Below are 18,220 nucleotides of genomic sequence, written 5' to 3'. Positions count from 1 at the left end.
TAATTTGAACTGGATCTTCAGGGAATTTTGTACCAGTGGGATTTTAAGGTCTTTCCTAAAAACATCCCTCTATGCATCCGTTTTCTCTACCCGCTTATCCATGCAGGATCGCAGGGGGGCTGAATACGTAAATGAAAACCAGGCATTATGTATGGGAGCTCTGTATGAAAAGTTTATTCTGCAGGTGTGCCGTAGAGATGAACCAGCACCAAGCTGGAAAACCTGTAATGGGTGCAGTAATACCTATGTCTCTAAAAACAGTTGTTATCAAACCACTGTTGAAAAAGAACAATTTGGACAAACTACTTCTGCAGAACTATAGGCCCATCTCAAACCTGTGTTTTCAATAAAGCTGTGTTTCAACAATTAAACACCTTCTTAACTACGACCAGCCGCTTTGACGTTTTCCAGTCTGGCTTCTGTGCTCACCACAGTACAGAGACCGCCCTTATCAAGGTGTTTAATGACATCCATATAAATACAGACTGTGGAAGAACCACAGTGCTAGTTCTATTGGACCTCAGTGCAGCATTTGATACTGTCGATCACTCCATCCTGTTAGAACGCCTGGAGAACTGGGTCGGCCTCTCTGGTACAGCACTCCACTGGTTTAAATCCTACTTAAAGGACGGGGACGACCTGTTACAGTTTTTATTGGTTGCTTTGACGCAGCAATCAACTCCAAACCCACATTTTTCAAAACAGTTAACGCAGAGGTCTAAACAGTGGCAACAATGGTCAAAATTACACATTCTGTTGCAAAAGGCTTCAACTCTGCCAAAACATTTAAAACATGAACCAAAAGCAAATTTTGCCCTCAAACAACACAACTTGCACACAAATGTTTGAGCCCTTCCAATCATTCGTTACACAAAGGGCAACAAAATACAAAATACCACACTCAATGTGAATCAGTGCAGCATTGCTGGTTTATTGTAGCCAAAGACTGTACACAGCTTACATGGCAGCGTCATTTGTAGTCAAATTTGCCTTCTAGAAAAAAATGGATCCAGAATCAGATATGCTGTGATCCAAATTTTATTGATAATTGATTCTTTTTTTCAGATTGTGGCTACAAATGAAGTATTCCAACAGTATTCCACTAAAACTGTCTGTCTCTTCTAGTCTCTTCTCTCTTGACAAATAGGCCACATGGCCTCATCTTCATCACACTCAATATTTTCCCTCGTGATGCATCTAGGGAAAAACCTTCTTGCATGCCTGATCCATCCTTTACATGCCTCTGCATCTATATCATGGGAAGCAGCAGTCATTGCATTGAGCAACGGCATCTGCTCATAGGGGCAGTGATCATATACTTTCCATCTCCATGCACTGAAGAATTCCTCTATAGGAATAGATACAGATGTATATACTGTATAGCAGCAATACCTGCCCTCCCGTCGAAAAACTCTTACCATGGATGGAACCTTGTTTCTATTGAAAGAAGTTTGGACTCTTTGTCCCGCCCCTATAAGTGAAAGGCCATGATTTACAACATGATCAATCATAGTTGTCTAAATTTCATCTGTAACTTCAGTCCTTCCAGCTACATTGCCACCTCACACATGGACTCCTCTTCCTCATAATCTTCTTCCCCTGACCCCTCTACCTCTTACTCAGACTCTCATCTGCCTTAGACCATTCATGCTTGCAAAGAACAATACACAACATGGCGCCTTTTACGTAAAGCCTGCAAACTGACTGCAAATTGAAAAGTTGCGTGAAGAAGTGTCAATCAGGTGCTTCAGTGATTTCATTCCGATCAAGAAGTTTCTACGAGCTTGGAACATATAGTTTCTGTTTGGCTACCACAGCTAAAGCAATGGAGGTTGGACTGCATGAATTTGTAAGGGGCGGGGAAAATGTGTCAAACCAACGAGAATGGTTTAACTCTGCTCTGCTAAGATGGTGACGGTGAAGGTTGCCAGTTTCTTCAAACAGGTCAAAGCAATCGATAAGAACTGGAGTTCCTATGCTCCACTTATCTGGAACAAACTTCTAGAGGACTTTAAAAGTGCTGAAATCCTGAGTTCCTTTAAATCAAGGCTAAAAACATATTTGTTTAGAGTTGCCTTTAAATGTTAATGTAGAAGTTTGTCTTATACCTTAACCTGCTGCTACTATTTCCCTGCAATGTGCTTTCCTCTGTAAAGTTTTCTTATGTCCTGTTCATGCAGAGCACTTTAAATCGTCTTGTTAGTGAAATGTGCCAAAAAATAAACTTGCCTTGGAATGATGTTAATTTTAATTCCACTCTCAAGTCTCCTAAAAGGCTCGACTTCTGTGTTGTTAATCCACAGACTATATTATTAAAAATGGCAAATGTGGGGCTGCTCTTTGTCTCGCGCTGCCTTATTTATCCTTCTTGTTACGTCTCTAAGTTGTGCTTCAGTCACGTTCTCTCACTGCAGTTCACTGGATAATCCCTTACTTTGTAACTTTTCCCAGACTGGCAGGTGCTGCTGATTTTTTTTGTTGTTTGTTCTTTCGTTCTTTGAGATTGTGGCATGATACTTTTTTTAATGGATATTTAGTTATACTTGTCAATAAAACTAAAGGAAATTGATTAGTTGATCACACTAACAGTATGCAATACATGCAAAAAGCTTAGAGGACTTGTTCTTAATCTGGGAAGGCGATACACGGTGGCGTTCATCTGATGCTGATTCAAAATACATTTTCAAGGATTGAAAAATTATTTTTATGACAAAAAATAACTTTGTTTCATCAATGAAAGAAAGCAGAACATGCAGCATCTGGTAGTTGGACTCCATGTACGCATAAACCAGCTTGAGTTCATACACCTAAGGCCTTCTGCAAATTATTTACATGCTGAATTATTATAAAATGACACAAAAACAAAGTCTTTGCAGTCAGGGTCATTTATTTTCGGTCTTTGTATTCCCCACCACAGCCTACAGATTATAGTATTATCAGGTATGAAGATAAAGGAAAAAAATTATAATTTAGATGATTCAACATGAAAAGCATGGTCATCCATCACCGATATAAATGTCCCTATAGCTGACATGACAAAATATAATTAGATTAGATTAGATTAGATTAGATTAGATTAGATTAGATTAGATTAGATTAAACTTTATTGTCATTACACAGGTACAAGTACAAGGCAACAAAATGCAGTTTAGGTCTAACCAGAAGTGCAATAGCAGCAAGTGCAGGATAAACAATGGTTCCATAAGTACAGGACATGGGTTATTACTGAATAAATATAGAGATGGATACTATTATAGACAGAATTTTGCTGATAGATTTGTCCCATGAGTATAATATATAGATAACTAGTATTGTGAACTAAATTTACAATACTATATTACTATAATATTTATACTATAAATAGAATATAAATATCATGAAATCATCATTGAATTGTTAAACACGTTTCCAAAGATCCCTAAACAAAGCAGCTCTAACAATGCTGACTGCAGCCTGATCTACACATGGGGCACACAGCAATGGCTCATGGTTTGACGTAGACGGTGCAGCTTCCCTTTACGTCTCTGAAGGCGCTGCAGTCAAAGTCGGCCACTAAAGTCTTCAGTCCCACCTTGTAGGGGGTCACAGTGATATTGAGCTTCAAAGTTGAATTAGGTTGCAGCTCGTTGATGCCACTGTAGACACACAGACACATTCTGGTAAATCTATTGGTCATTTCAACACCACCCATTCAGGTAAAAGTCTGCAGCTGAGGTTAACTCACATCTAAATTACAAAAATATTATGATTTAATAAGATAAGATAAGATAAGATAGTCTTTATTGATCTCACAATGGAGAAATTCACTCGTCACATCGGCTCATACAAGAAGGTGCAGAGTAGGGAAGGTGCATTCAGTTATATACAGTGAGTCTTCATATGTACAATGGATCAGAAAGAATACCAAAAAATACAAAAAGGAAATAGGAATGGGCATATGATGTCTCATTTACATTCTTAGTGGTATATATATATATATATATATATATATATATATATATGTATATATATATATATATATATATATATATATATATATATAAACATATCTATATACTTAAATATATCTATAATATATCTATAATATATAATTGAATACTAAACTGTAGTATTCATGTTCAAAGTAAGACATAGCCTATTGCCTGGGAATATACAAAAGATGTTCTCTGAAGGGGAGGGTACGATTTAAGGCGAAGGGGAAATTTTAAGACAAATAGATGTAGAACTACAAGGAAAAGATTATGTTTATCAATTTGCGGAGTTAAACTGTGGAACAAACTAAATGAGAACCTAAAGCAAGGCCCAAACATATTCCTTTTCAAAAAAATGTACAAAGAAATTATTTTCAGAAGGTATAGATAAGCATGGCAGAAAGTCTTGTTTGTGTTTTGTTATTTGTATATATGTATGAGGGTATATGTGTATATATAATTATGTATTTATATGTGTAGGTAGGTGTGTGTATGTATATATATATATATATATATATATATATATATATATATATATATATATATATATATATATATATATAGATATAGATATATAGATATATATAGATATAGATAGATAGATAGATAGATAGATAGATAGATAGATAGATAGATAGATAGATAGATAGATAGCAACATAATTATAAATATTGTAAATTGAAGAAATAAAAGAATTAAAGGGGTAGGAGTACATAAGTTTTACTTCTTCCTACTCCTTTTCGCACATGTAATAGAGGTATATTAACTCAGGAAAGAAGGGCACCTTGTTTATTGTTTTCTCACCAATGTTTTTAAACATTGTTTTATTTTTTTTTTTTAGGGTTTTTGTTGTTGTTGTGTTTTTTATTATTATTTGTATATACTTTCTCCTGCATGTTCGAAATAAAGATATAAAAAAAAAACAACAAAAAAAAACTCAGCTCAAAGGTAAACAGGTCCACTCGCTAGCATGTAAATTTACTTTTTGGTCATTTGTTGAATAAAAATTAAGGTTTGGTAAACTAATGGTAGGCTACAGGTTGAAACGTGCTGGTGGGCAAATAAAGTTGTTTCTCACTAGCTGAGGCGTTGCATGCGCTTTGGGAGAAGGTGAAGAAACCTTTGGATACCAGCGCGCTCCACGTGATTCTTACCTGTCTATGTAGCCAGATCTGAAGAGGCCGCAGCCAATGACGGTCAGGGAGCAGGACCTCAGCGTCTCGTTCAGCGGGTTTTCAAATTCCACCTCAATGGTCATTGGACAGTTCACACGAGCTTCACCCAAAACCTGGAGCAAACATCCCACACAGTTTTCAGCACCATGTTTGCTTCATGCAGTACATCCAGATTTTAAGGGCCGAATCACAAAGACTGTAACGCTTTTTTTTAACCTTAGAAACATTGTGTACATCGTTGGCTTTGATCATTCTTAAGTTTTTGTTGATGAATGACATGAAATCAGATACAATTCATGCTTTTTCAGTCAGTTAAAAAATAATTCAAGCCCCTCAGAGGTTCTACCCTTCCTAGTCGGGCGTACTGTTGCCTACATTTCTTGTAGCAAATTCCTGGCAAATTTTTGAGAAGATTTGAGGATTTTCAGTGTCCCTTATAGTCCGAGAAATACAGTAGACTTAATTATGTCCAAGTTAACTCTCTTCAATACCAATAAGAGTTTTGCCGACCTTTATGGTGATGGGTGGGTCTTCCAGGGCAAGGTTAGTCTCGGCCTCATAGATTTCACCGTCTCCGTCCGAGGCCTGGGCGGTCACCTTCATGCTGTCGAGGTTAGCACTGTACTTACTGTAGACTGAGTACGGGATCTGGATGGGAATGTTCACAACTGCAGGAAAGGCAACAAGAAACACCAGAGACGTTTAGGGTGTGGACTGAAAGATTCCTCCTTTTTCTACCCCATGCAGTTATCGGCACTGACGTTTGACCTGGAAGACTAGAAATGTTATGAAGTAAAATCATAAAGTCCTAAAAATGTGAAATAACCTCTTCATGTTGAGAGCTTTTAGGGTTAAACTGATTGAAGGAGATTGGATCGTTTAGATTTCTGAGGTGTTATTGTACAGACCTTCTCCAGCCTGCAGGGTTTTCTCATGCTTTTCATGCAGGATGTTCTGGATCACAGTTCCGGTGTAGTTCATGGCTTGGGCGTTCACAAAAATAGTCATCCTCTTATATTTCTGAGCTTTGTTTCTCAGCTTCAGATTCAGTTTGATATCCTGTGCATTCCTGAAATTGGCTTCCTGTCAAAAAGGCAAAAAGAAAATCTGTGACCACTCTCCATCGTCGCATTTTCTGATTTTTCACCCAGTTATGCTTCCACACTAAAGTGATACGAGTCTGATCTGAACTGACCTTTTCTAATGACATTTCCACCTCTTCTGGTGAAATGTAGTCGCAGGTGTTCCTATGGCTATCATCGTCTTGCGAGTTCAGCCGTCTGACGGCATTGTCGTAGACCACTCTCTCCATTATGCAGCCTGTTGAGACAAACCGCAAGTCAACTGATCCTTGTCGGCGGAATAAGCCATTTCTGGGGTCCATCTTGAACCAATATTACCATTAATTACGTGTAATCCTTCCAAAAGTCAGTTACACCCAACCCAGTTAGATCCTGGTTATTAAATAATGCAGCCGAGTTCATTTTATAGTTGATACGTTTTCCATCTAAGGAAACCAAGCAGACCGCCTTTTCGTCACTAAACTCTGCAGCAATCTCACCTCCGTCCGCAAATTGTGCACTGCAAAAACGGATGTAAAAATAAGTAAAATGTTCTTAAAACTAGTGTTTTTGTCCTTGATTTGAGCAGGTAAATAAGACTACCTGCCAATGGAACGAGTATTTTGACCTCTAAAATAAGATAATTAGACATCCTGCACTTGAAATAAGATGATGGAGATGAATTGTTCCTATTTTAAGTGCAAAAATCTTATTCCATTGGTCAGATCATCTTATTTACCTGCTCAAATGAAGGAAAAATACACAAATTTTAAGAACACTTTCTTTATTTTTAGTTCCATTTTTGCATTTGCAGTCTGGGCTGTCAATTCCCTGTCTAACTTTGCAGCAATCCCTCCTCCTCAACATACTTGTCTAGAAGGCAGAGAGGAGAACAGCCTCCCCGATAGCAGAGGGGCTGGTATCACTGCGTACTGTTACCTGTTTGTAGTTTAAGAGCTTTAATAGTATTAACTATGGTGTTTTAAAACTCATAGTCAATACCTCCTACCTGGGATCGTGTTGTTAAAAAGCTAGAAAGATAAACCTGGAACCTTTACGTTGTTGGACAGTCACAGTATAGGCAGGGCGGGTAAAACTAAACTTCAGGATGAAGATATGCACGGGTCCTGACATGTTCGGCATCCCTGGCTTTTGTTTTTTTGGGAGGGCTAATGCTGAAGTGAGGGGGGTTGAAGTTGACTCATCATTGGGTATTGGTTGGGTATACCAAGCTTTTTCTGGTTTTGCAAACTGGTCCTGAGAGCTGGAGTCTGCTGAATTATGAAAAACCCTTTTAGAGCTCCTTGTATTTGTAGCCGCATGTTGGACCCATCTTTCAAAAAGCATGCAAGATTTTAACGTCCTTTCTAAATCGTAAGTTTTAACTCCAGAAAGCTATGAACTACAGGCATGAATAAGTCCACAAATTTTCAAACAATGTTTGGCAATTAACAAACTTTCTAATTGATTCAAATAAACATGCCAAGGCTTTAATTTTACAGCTAAGAAATCCTCTATAAATGACTCAACACACGTTGTTTCTGAAGCCACTTTGTGGACTCCTAGCCAAATCACCGGTGCTAGAGGCAGGGCAAGTATATTTTAGTCTAACTTAAATAACAGGTCTGCCGCCCATTAAGAAACGAGTTAGTCTTTACCTTCTTTGTATTTGTAGGTGTCCGTGATGTCATTCCTTGTGAAGCTGCCAACAGCCTTGGTGGAGATTTTCTGGCCCACACTCGATGTGTCGCTAAGGTGCTTCATTTTAGTCTTTGAGCCATCAGCATTGATCTGAGATATAAAAAAAAAGGCACTGTGTTAGTGATGCTACAGTTCCCACATGTCAATGTCAGGGGTCAAGCCTAAATAAAAAAAGACTTTATACTAGTGTTGCACCGATACCGATACCAGTACGGAACGAGGCTCTGATCCAGCACTAAAATCTTGGTATCGGTATCAGCGAGTACCAACAAATAGGGCACCGATACCATTTTGATGTTTGTATGTCACGTATGAACGCAGCCTTCTCTCTCCTCACTAGTATTATACAAGTTATATAAGTTCTTGAAAGTTGCACTATTTTGGCATTTGAGAGCCAAAACTCAGGGTTTAAAAGAGATTATTCAATTATTAATGAAATTTTACTGTCTTACTGTTGCATTACTATTATACATGTTATAATTTCACCAATGCTGCACTATTTTGGCCTTTGAGAGCCAAAAGTTTATTCAACTATTGTCACCCATTCCAGGTAGGCAATAAAAAGTTCTACTACCCTCAGTAGTATGCAGTTCTTCATATATATACACACACATCAATTTCAAACAGATGGTATCGGTATCGGCCAATACTGCACAGCCAGGTATCGGGTATCGGTATCAGGGCCATAAAATGGCATCTGTGCAACACTACTTTATACACATGGACAAAAACATTTTTCTTTCCAGCCCAGTTATTGGTGGGACGATACAGGTATAACATTTTTCTTCTCACAAGCCAAGCGTCTGCCTGTTTGGTTGGTTTGTACTTTTATACTCAGGCTCCCAGGATTGTTTTGAACCAAAGCTTCTTCGGTCTTGTCCATCCATCAGAGCTGCGGGGGGGGGGGGGGGGGGGGGGGGGGGGGGGGGGGGGGGGGGGGGGGGGAGCTTATCTCCAGCAGTCATTGGGTGAGAGGTAGGCTACACTCTGCCACTCACACACAAACTCATACCAAAGATCAATGCTGATTGGCCAGCTAACGGCCATAATGTTGTGTGCAGTGCAATGCTAAAAAAATGTAAGATCTTAAAGGCAAGCGAAGCATTGTTGTCATTGTTTTTTGACAACTCTCTAGTGAGTTTATCTGCCTATAAAACTATGTCTCACATGAAGTGAGAAATTCCCCTTTGGTCAGTTGTCACAGAAAACCTTTGCATCTTTTACCACGATTGGAAAATTTAATGTTGAAAAATCAACTTGGAGTTGAATGTGGGCTCAATAAATATCAGCCAGTTGTACTGACCCTCCACATGACTTTGTCAGCATTGACCTCACTGAAGACAAAGGGAATGTCGTACTTCAGGTCCGTGGCCCCCTCGTGGATTGCGGCCACCGGTGCTGGACCGCAGCAGAACACCCCTGAGGCAAAGAAATTCACCTTTAGCGCCTCCAGTAAAGCTTCCTGTCAGAGTTGAAGAGCAAAAGCTGTTCACCTTCACTCCTTTCCTGAGGAGTGGGATCCAAGACCTGCCAGCCGTCATATTTGCTTCCTCTGTTGAGATCTGGGCGCTTCATCCAGCCCTCCACCCACACATGGAAGTTCCTGCAAGACATTAAGAAATGCCAAAACTAATAACACTGCCAGACAGGTTAAGAGGATCTCTTGGTGGTAGATCTGATTGCTAGGATTGATTTCTAGAGGTTAACTAGGACTGAATAAACAGAAACAAAGAAATTCTGTCTTGTAAAACTGTGGGAAATTGGCGGTTAGGTTAAAAAAAACGTTTAAAGTAACCCCTGTATGATCCAGTAGTTTTGAAAGCAGACGATTTCTTGTATCCCTCTTGTGGTACTGAGCTTCCAAACCAACAAAAAACCAAAACATTTCCTGGGGAATGTGAGAATTGGTCTTACCAGATCCCCTCCGTGGATTTTAATCCATATTCATCAAAATACTCGTCAATGGTGAGGCTGTTGTTCTCATCGTGAGCAGAGTCAAAGTTTGTGACGACACGGCAAGGTATACCGAAGAACCGCATCACTGCAGTCATAAAGACAGAAAGCACGTGTCTTAGTCAGGCCAACACAACTTAAAAGATAAGTAAAGGTACGATACCTGTGCACATAACGGCAGCGAAGACCCAGCATTGTCCGAACTTTACCGCCATGCAGCTGTTTTCATACCACTGCTGCAGGATGGTGACACTGCTGTTCCATCTGGTGGGACAAGTACCACCCTGGTAGTTGTCATCCCAGCATCCAGTTAAAACGCCCCTGTCATCGTTGCTGTTGATCTGTGAGATGAGGAAACGTTAATCTCTGTTAAGGCTTAAATTAAATTAAACTAAACCGTACAGGAGACAGTTCAGTCTCACCATGGCACTGATGACACGGCTGACATAGATCGGGTTGCAGCGAGCTGCAACGTCATCATCGGGGTCTTTCTGGTATTTTGGGTTGACATCCAACAACCTGAGGCAAATATCCACCATTTCTTCTTCAAACTGAAAGAAAGACAGTATTCTGAACATTCTAACACTTTTCATTTGTTAAATGTGCCACAGATTGTTTCCCACAGATGTAGTTTTCAATCACTTTTTAGTCATTGGTGTCCCAAGAGAACTCCAGAACCTACTAACAAATGACAAGTCTAACTTGAGATTAGGATGGATGGACAGAAGGAAGGAAGGAAGGAAGGAAGGAAGGAAGGAAGGAAGGAAGGAAGGAAGGAAGGAAGGAAGGAAGGAAGGAAGGAAGGAAGGATTGTTGATGGATGGATGGATGGATGGATTGTTAATGGATGGATGTATGTATGTATGGATGGATGTATGGATGGATGGATGGATGGATGGATGGATGGATGGATTGTTGATAGATAAATGGATTGCTAATGGATGGATGGATGGATGGATGGATGGACGGATTGTTGATGGATGGATGGATGGATTGCTAATGGATGGATTAATGGATGGATGGATGGATGGATTGTTAATGGATGGATGAATGGATGGATTGTTAATGGATGGATGGATGGATGGATGGATGGATGGATTGTTAATGGATGGATGGATGGATGGATGGATGGATGGATGGATGGATGGATGGATGGATTGTTAATGAATGGATGGATGGATGGATGGATGGATTGTTAATGGATGGATGGATGGATGGATGAATGGATGGATGGATGGATGGATGGATGGATGGATGGATGGATGGATGGATGGATGGATGGATGGATGGATGGATGGATGGATGGATGTATTGTTAATGGATGTATGTATGGATGGATGTATGGATGGATGAATGGATGGATGGATGGATGGATGGATGTATTGTTAATGGATGTATGGATGGATGGATGAATGGATGGATGGATGGATGGATGGATGTATTGTTAATGGATGTATGGATGGATGGATGAATGGATGGATGGATGGATGGATGGATGGATGGATGGATGGATGGATGTATTGTTAATGGATGTATGGATGGATGGATGGATGTATGGATGGATGGATGGATGGATGGATGGGTTCTAGAACATCACCTGTCCAAACTCCCAGACATCAGATATGATGTAGTGTGCGGTCCCTTTGTAAACGATTCCTTGCTCGTTCATCACGTATTCCCGCCGTTCCTTCTCGTCTGGCAGGAACACCATGTCGTCTGCAAGCAGAGACAAAGGTTCTATCAACGGCTCTGCAGACATCGCCTGGCCCAGCTTTCAATACGATGGGACACATCGATGGACTGTTTCTTCCCACCTATCATTAATGGGTACGGTGTTACACATCTGGTAAGGTACTCTCTCAGTACTCACCGCGGCACCAGGGGTTGAAAAGCACCACCAGGCTTTCCTTGGCGGCCCTCCCACTCTCCGGCTCCACAGACAGGGCGTACCTCCCCACTGGAGCGTCCACTGCCGGGGTCACAGAGAGGGTCACGATGCCCCTCTGCAGGTCAGACCTGTCATCGAGTCGGCAGCTCCAGACTGCCTTACTGCCGGCAGTGCACATGTGACCGTGGTTACTGAAAGTACTCCTGGTCCCTTTGCTTTCTGACGGAAAGCGACCTTAGGAGAGAAATGTTGAGTTACGTAAGTGATCTTAATGCCTTTTTCATCGAACCCTTATTACCTAGGAGGAAATTTTAACTATTAGTGTTCTAACACCAGGTAGAAACACAGAAGTGATGCCAAGCCTGGCAACTTGTTTGGTAGCTACGTATATGTTCTGTTTTTCATGTCTGTCTGTACTCTTTAAGGGTATTTTCCTGATTTAGTCCACACAACACAGAGGTAATAATTTTCTGTCAGATCATTGGCTTAGTAAGGTCATGTTGGATGTATTATGTACAGTAATTCCAGTCAGTATTGCTTATTCATCTGAATTTAATGCCAGTTAAGATGATCTGAAGCAAAGAGCCCTGAGACACATTTAAAACCAGGAAGAAAGGTGCTTCACCTGTTTCCACCGTGAATTTAAGCACATCCGATGGCTGGAAGGCAAAGGACATCTCCACGGTAATGAGAAAAGGCTGTCCTCGTCTCACAATCAGCTGCCTTGTAGTGATTTCATCCGTGTTATGGTCAGCATTGTTCCTCTGGCAGAGGAGGTCCACTTTCCTGATTACTGGAGAAACACATCACACCAGTTAAATTAGTGTCATACAGTATATGCATTCAGCACCGACTCAAACTCTGAAAGTGAATGAATGTAACGACCCAAAATCTGAGCATATATGCATCCCTTAATTTATTAAACCAAAATGATTACATTCACAATGCACAAAAAACGTAATGTAATGACTATAAAAAAACAACAAAACTTTAAAAGTCATCCGCATTTACATACAACTGCAGTTCTTTTTATCACCACTAGAGGCAGCCTGTTTGTTCACAGCACTGGACTCTACAGCTAACCTATGGCTGCATCTGAAATGTTCTAATTGTAGCTCCTGCCTCCTGTTCCTTTACCGTTCATGAGGTCAATAATACGAACTCTACCGCGGGAAGGAAAGGAACTTCGGACTGGTGTGCCGTTTTCGGATAACCTTTAATCATCATTACGCAATGGAAACGTATCAGCATTCCGAAAAAGAACTACAAAGTGCACGCTTTTCTATCCGGACATTTTCGTTAATTTCCACGAGTCCTTACCCAAAAGACATCTTTGGATGCAGCCTATTTCAAGTTTAAAGCTCTGGATCCCCAATCCAGGGGCCGCTAAGCCTTAAGTCAACATTTGTCTCATTAGCCCACATTTTAAATAAAATAAAATTTTACATTAGCCCACATCCATGAAAATGTTTTCATGTCATGATTACCATACAGAACGATTACCCTACAATAGCCTTAATAATTAATTACCTTATATAGAAGTAGTTTAAAAACGGCTTTACCCTACGAAAGGGAGAGTTGGACACCTAATGTACATTTTTCATTGTTGTGGTTTCTACTCTTGTTGCTTTTTAATAAGAAAAAAAAAGCCGCACCCATCTTGTAAAACTCGTAAATAAATAAACTGGTAGGCAATTTTGCTAAAAAAAAGAATATCTATCTATCTATCTATCTATCTATCTATCTATCTATCTATCTATCTATCTATCTATCTATCTATCTATCTATCTATCTATCTATCTATCTCTATATCTATATATATATATATATATATATATATATCAAATTTACAAAAGTCTGAATAAAACCGCTACACCAGAAGAAAAGAAGTCAAACAGCAACATCATTTTGAAATAGAGATTAATTTATTTGAGTTACTATTATTATTATTTTTTTTGAACGGGTCATAATTACCCTCCAATTGCCTTAATAATTAATTACCTTATAGAAGTAGTTCAAAAACAGCTTAAAACTACAAAAGGGAGAGTTGGACACCAAATGTACATTTTTCACTGTTGTGGTTTCTGCTCTTGTTGCTTTTTAATAAGAAAAAAGAAAGCCATAGCCATCCTATAAAACACTTAAATACATAAACAGGTAGGCAATTTTGGTTAAAAAAATATAAAAAATATATGTATATATCACAATATTATTTACAAAAATCTGAATAAAACTGCTACATCAGAGACTAATTTCAATGAGTTACTATTTGTTTTTTTAATGGGTCGTCAAATGGATCTAATCTTTAAATGTGTCCCCTGCAGACATTTAAATCTGTGTTGACACCCTAAAGCTTCAATAATCTTCAGTTCACCGTAGGAAATTTTAGCTCACCGTTGTCTGAGTGACAGGCGGCGGTCATGTTGTCTCCGTTGGCTCTGCAGCTGCTCTGCTGGGGTCAGGACGCTCTTTAGACGAGGAGTGAGGACTTCCCGCAGCTGCCGCAGCTTTAAAGGCCCTAGATCAGTCCCTCTGTCAGATAACATCTCAGGTCCTACAGCTTATTGGAGCGCAGAGAAGAAAACTATTCCAGACATGCAGTAAACCTGCGCTGCAGGTCACAGTTCAGTGAAAGTTGTAAATGTGCTGGTGGACTGTGTAACAGCCATCAGTCATGGGCGGATGTGACAGGATTCTTCTTCATGCACCATCGTGTGTGGATCAGTAACCGGGGATCATGTATCCATCATCAGAATCAGAATCAGAAATACTTTAATAATCTCAGAGGGAAATTACAGCTCCAGTACAACTGTCCATCACATACATCACAAACATTTCAGGGGAACGATTTGACTGAGGCCTTGCTGCCGAGGACCCCGCCTGACGCAGTTACCATAGGGCGCTGCCTTTAACTCTGTAAAAAGATAGGAGCCACATTTGGGGTAGGAGAGGACAAAAAAGACAAATTTCACACTTTATCCTATTCCAGGATACAGTTTGAGATATCAAAAAACCTCTGCACGAGAAAAGCACATATGACGAGAGAACATTTATGCAGGGGGTTAACCTTGGAGGCTAGTCGCATGAAGTTTGAATGTTGTTGTGTGCATCAGTTTATGTGTGTGTGTTTGGGTGAGAGTTGTTATATTTCCATGAACGCTCTCCAGAGGGCCATTGTCCTTGATGTTATGATCGGCCCACAGTTCAGAAAGCATCCACAGATGTCCGCGGGGGAGGAGGGAGCGGGGGGGCGTTCTGAGCTCTATCCCCATAACATTTGCTGATACATCAATCCACCGAATCCAATTAGCAGAAATCCAAGTTTCATGAATCCAAACATGTAAACGTTTTCCACGTCCTTGACTGACAAAATCTAAAAACACACCATTTTCCACCTGTTCCAAGAATCTAGGGTGTATCCCAACAAATGTGTCCAGTCAGGACAGGACTTATGTCTAATTAACGTATATATTTAAGTATATAGATATGTTTATATATAGAGAGAGACCACTAAGAATGTAAATGAGACATCATATGCCCATTCCTATTTCCTTTTTTGTATTTTTTGGTATTCTTTTTGATCCATTGTATATATGAAGATTCACTGTATATAACTGAATGCACCTTCGCTACTCTGCACCTTCTTGTATGAGCCGATGTGACAAGTGAATTTCTCCATTGTGAGATCAATAAAGACTATCTTATCTTATATTATACAGTGGATTTAGTCAATTGTTGAGCAGGTGAAAACAAACTGTTAGTTTTCCCTTTTTTCGTTAAAAAAGTCACGTTTTTGTGGCCCGTCAGAACTTTTAACGACAGTTTTTGGCCTTGGTGGTAAAAAGTTTAGACCCGACTTGTTTAGGTCGACACATTATCAGATTTGACTGACAGAGCAAAACCCAACCTGGCCGCTTTTTCAGAAATGAGAGGCAGATGATGCTGAAGATTAGCGTCTCCAGAGATGTGACAAGGTGACAATGTATTGAACACGCCTTTCCTGCATGGGAAGGTTTTGACCTCTATGGTTGATTGTTGCGTGTGTGAAAAGATAAGATGTTGTTTCCTGATTAAAAAAAAGAGTACGCCCAGGGGCTAAAAATCCAATTAAATGTTTTTTTTTTTCTCTCTTTCCTGCACCTTTGCAACTTTTCTTGTGGGTTTGAGCCCTCGGCACATGAAATAATGTTATAAAAGTAACAATAGTACCTATAGCATTGGTCCCTGTAAACAGCTTTCTACATGCTCAACCAGTGATGTCAACACTGGCATTAGGTAGACGGTGGCAATGGTCCATCTTAATGATTACATCTAACATTTATTTGCATGCTGCTGTAATTTCCACTGTTGTCCATCAGAGGAAATTGAAGCTCAGAGTTCCAAAACTATAAAGGAAAAACCTTCAGGAATAATCCAACAAAATCAAACTCCTCTTCTTATATTTTACTGGTTGGTTTACTCTAGTGTCAACCAACCAAAATTCAACAAGACATTACGACTATCCCACAAAATATGGAAACTTCTAAATGTAGATTGTAACTTTACGCCTATAACTAAAATGTTTTAATCACTCACTCATCGGTTTATCTACTGCAACTTATCTGTCTGTGAAAAATGACAGTTTCTGTCAACCGCACTAAAACATGATAAGCTCCATCTCTCTAACCAAAATAACCAGATGTTCTTCTTCTAGTGACGCTGGATCCGACAACCATCTAAGTCAGGTGATGACAAGCAGCCGACAAACCGTCCCTAATCAAACTCTGACCTCAAACATACATTAAGAGAACTTGGATCTCTCTAGGAACAAATCTAAAACGTCAATAAAATATAAATTAGGCGTGTAACTGACATTAGCATTTTGTCAGTTTATAATTTATTTTTCATCTCAGTCCTCAGCGATCTCTCTTTTCCCTCCTCGCTCTCATCCGCCACTGTCTAGCTACTCGTCTGAGCTTGTTAACCATCGTAAGCTGGGCCAGGGGTTCCCAAACCTTTCAGCCTGAGACCACCAGAATAACAATGCCAGAGGCTGGTGACCCCAGTTTGTCGAATAGGATTTTCCGCCTTTCTCTTTATTTGGAAATTATGAGAATAAAGTCATAAAATCTTGAGAATCATTTTATTCCAAATGTTTTTTTTACTTGCTTTTATTCTGTTTATTTTCCAATGTTTTAATCATGGAAAGCACTTTGTAATGTCCTTGTTCTGAAATGTGCTAGACAGATAAATCTGCCTTGCCTAGATGGTTACACACTATCCAGCAGAACGTAAACGTAACATGTTCATTTCCAGTGTTTTTGATTGGACGATCCGAGCTCAGGGCCGTAGGATTTGTGCCCCACAGCTGTCTACTGAGAGTGTGTTGGTCATGATCACTGAGATTTCAGATGTTCGTTATGTAAACAAACATAGTGGACAGGCCCAAATATCAAGGCGCCTCACGAGGATTTAAGCTACTGAGCTTGTCAGCATTCTGGCAGACTTAGATATATAGACACACATGTTTATAACAGAATTTTATCGCTAAGAGAATCAATCTTTTTTACAATATCACTCTATAAAGAAGTCCCACTGATTATTAGCTCCTGACAGGAACCCATTCTTCAACAAAAGTCGAGCAGTGACAGCCGGTGTGCTGCATTTTACACGCTTTTGGACGTGGAAGTGATTGAAACGTCTCAAAGTGACGATGACCAGCGGATTAAAGAGTCAGATGGGACGGGCGTGGCTGTGTCCAGACTCAGAAGTGGATGCAATAAAGCAATAAAACAAGACTGTAAAGAAGAAGGGGAGGAATGTGAGAAACCAATAAAGTCATACAGAAAATGAAAGCTGACAGCGACTGGTGGTTCTACAGGATCGTCTGTGGAGTTCGATTGCTCACTAAAAGCGTCTTCACTTTTGCTTTAATCTGGTTCCAGGATGACGTTGGTGTAGAGATCAGGGTTAAATCCTTTCTATCCCGTCCTGATGTGTAACACCCCAGAGCTGAAGGACTGCTACTACTTTTCTTTCACCGTGACATTCACAGTCTGGGAAGGAAGCTCCAGTTTGGCTCCTGATGGCTGGTAGCAGGAGCTTGGAGAATTACTGCAGTCTGATTAAAACATTTTCTACACCTGCTTTTCTTTCTTATCCTAATACGGTTACGTCTTCTATGGGTTTAGACTAAATGTAACTCATATAATCCAAAAGTCTTTAGTTCCAGGGTTTAGTAGATATGAATAAACCAATGCTAAGACAGGCCTGGAGATACTAGTTTAGTCCACCTGTATGGGTCGACTTTAACCCCCCAAAAAGCTTCTGGTCCCATAACTCCATCCTCTCAGTTGTTCATATGTCCTGGTCAGACTCTCCTCTTTCAGATCCATTTCCTCCTCTAAAGAAAGCAACACTAGGCTGCTGTTTGCTATTATTTGCAGTATATGTATATTTATAACCAACATTGTGTGCTTATTGTTTAGTATT

General features: G+C 39.9%; 1 protein-coding gene across 1 annotated transcript; it reads right to left on the bottom strand.

The window, feature by feature from the left end:
- Positions 1-3,258: 3,258 nt before the first annotated feature.
- LOC110367103 (protein-glutamine gamma-glutamyltransferase 2) lies at positions 3,259-14,223 on the bottom strand. The gene is made up of 15 exons (XM_036146777.1): positions 14,144-14,223; positions 12,375-12,542; positions 11,732-11,983; positions 11,459-11,577; positions 10,284-10,412; positions 10,025-10,202; positions 9,823-9,949; positions 9,402-9,511; positions 9,212-9,327; positions 7,866-7,998; positions 6,342-6,466; positions 6,055-6,229; positions 5,657-5,814; positions 5,126-5,259; positions 3,259-3,635 (listed from the first exon to the last, which is right to left on the bottom strand). Exons 1-15 carry the CDS (start codon positions 14,169-14,171, stop codon positions 3,485-3,487), a joined length of 2,103 nt encoding a protein of 700 aa, XP_036002670.1. The 5' UTR covers positions 14,172-14,223; the 3' UTR covers positions 3,259-3,484.
- Between the last annotated feature and the right edge of the window lie 3,997 nt (positions 14,224-18,220).

The sequence above is a fragment of the Fundulus heteroclitus genome, chromosome 14 (assembly GCF_011125445.2).
Source record: "Fundulus heteroclitus isolate FHET01 chromosome 14, MU-UCD_Fhet_4.1, whole genome shotgun sequence".
Taxonomy (NCBI): domain Eukaryota; kingdom Metazoa; phylum Chordata; class Actinopteri; order Cyprinodontiformes; family Fundulidae; genus Fundulus; species Fundulus heteroclitus.
Note: the sequence above shows the minus strand (reverse complement) of the source record. Positions and strands in the feature narration are given on the sequence as shown.

Coding starts and splice junctions, on each gene's coding strand:
- LOC110367103 (XM_036146777.1), bottom strand. CDS start 14,171: ATGACCGCCGCCTGTCACTCAGACAACG. Junction 11,984..12,374: donor TAAATTCACGGTGGAAACAG/GTGAAGCACCTT, acceptor TTCTCTCCTAAG/GTCGCTTTCCGTCAGAAAGC. Junction 11,578..11,731: donor TTTCAACCCCTGGTGCCGCG/GTGAGTACTGAG, acceptor CTCTGCTTGCAG/ACGACATGGTGTTCCTGCCA.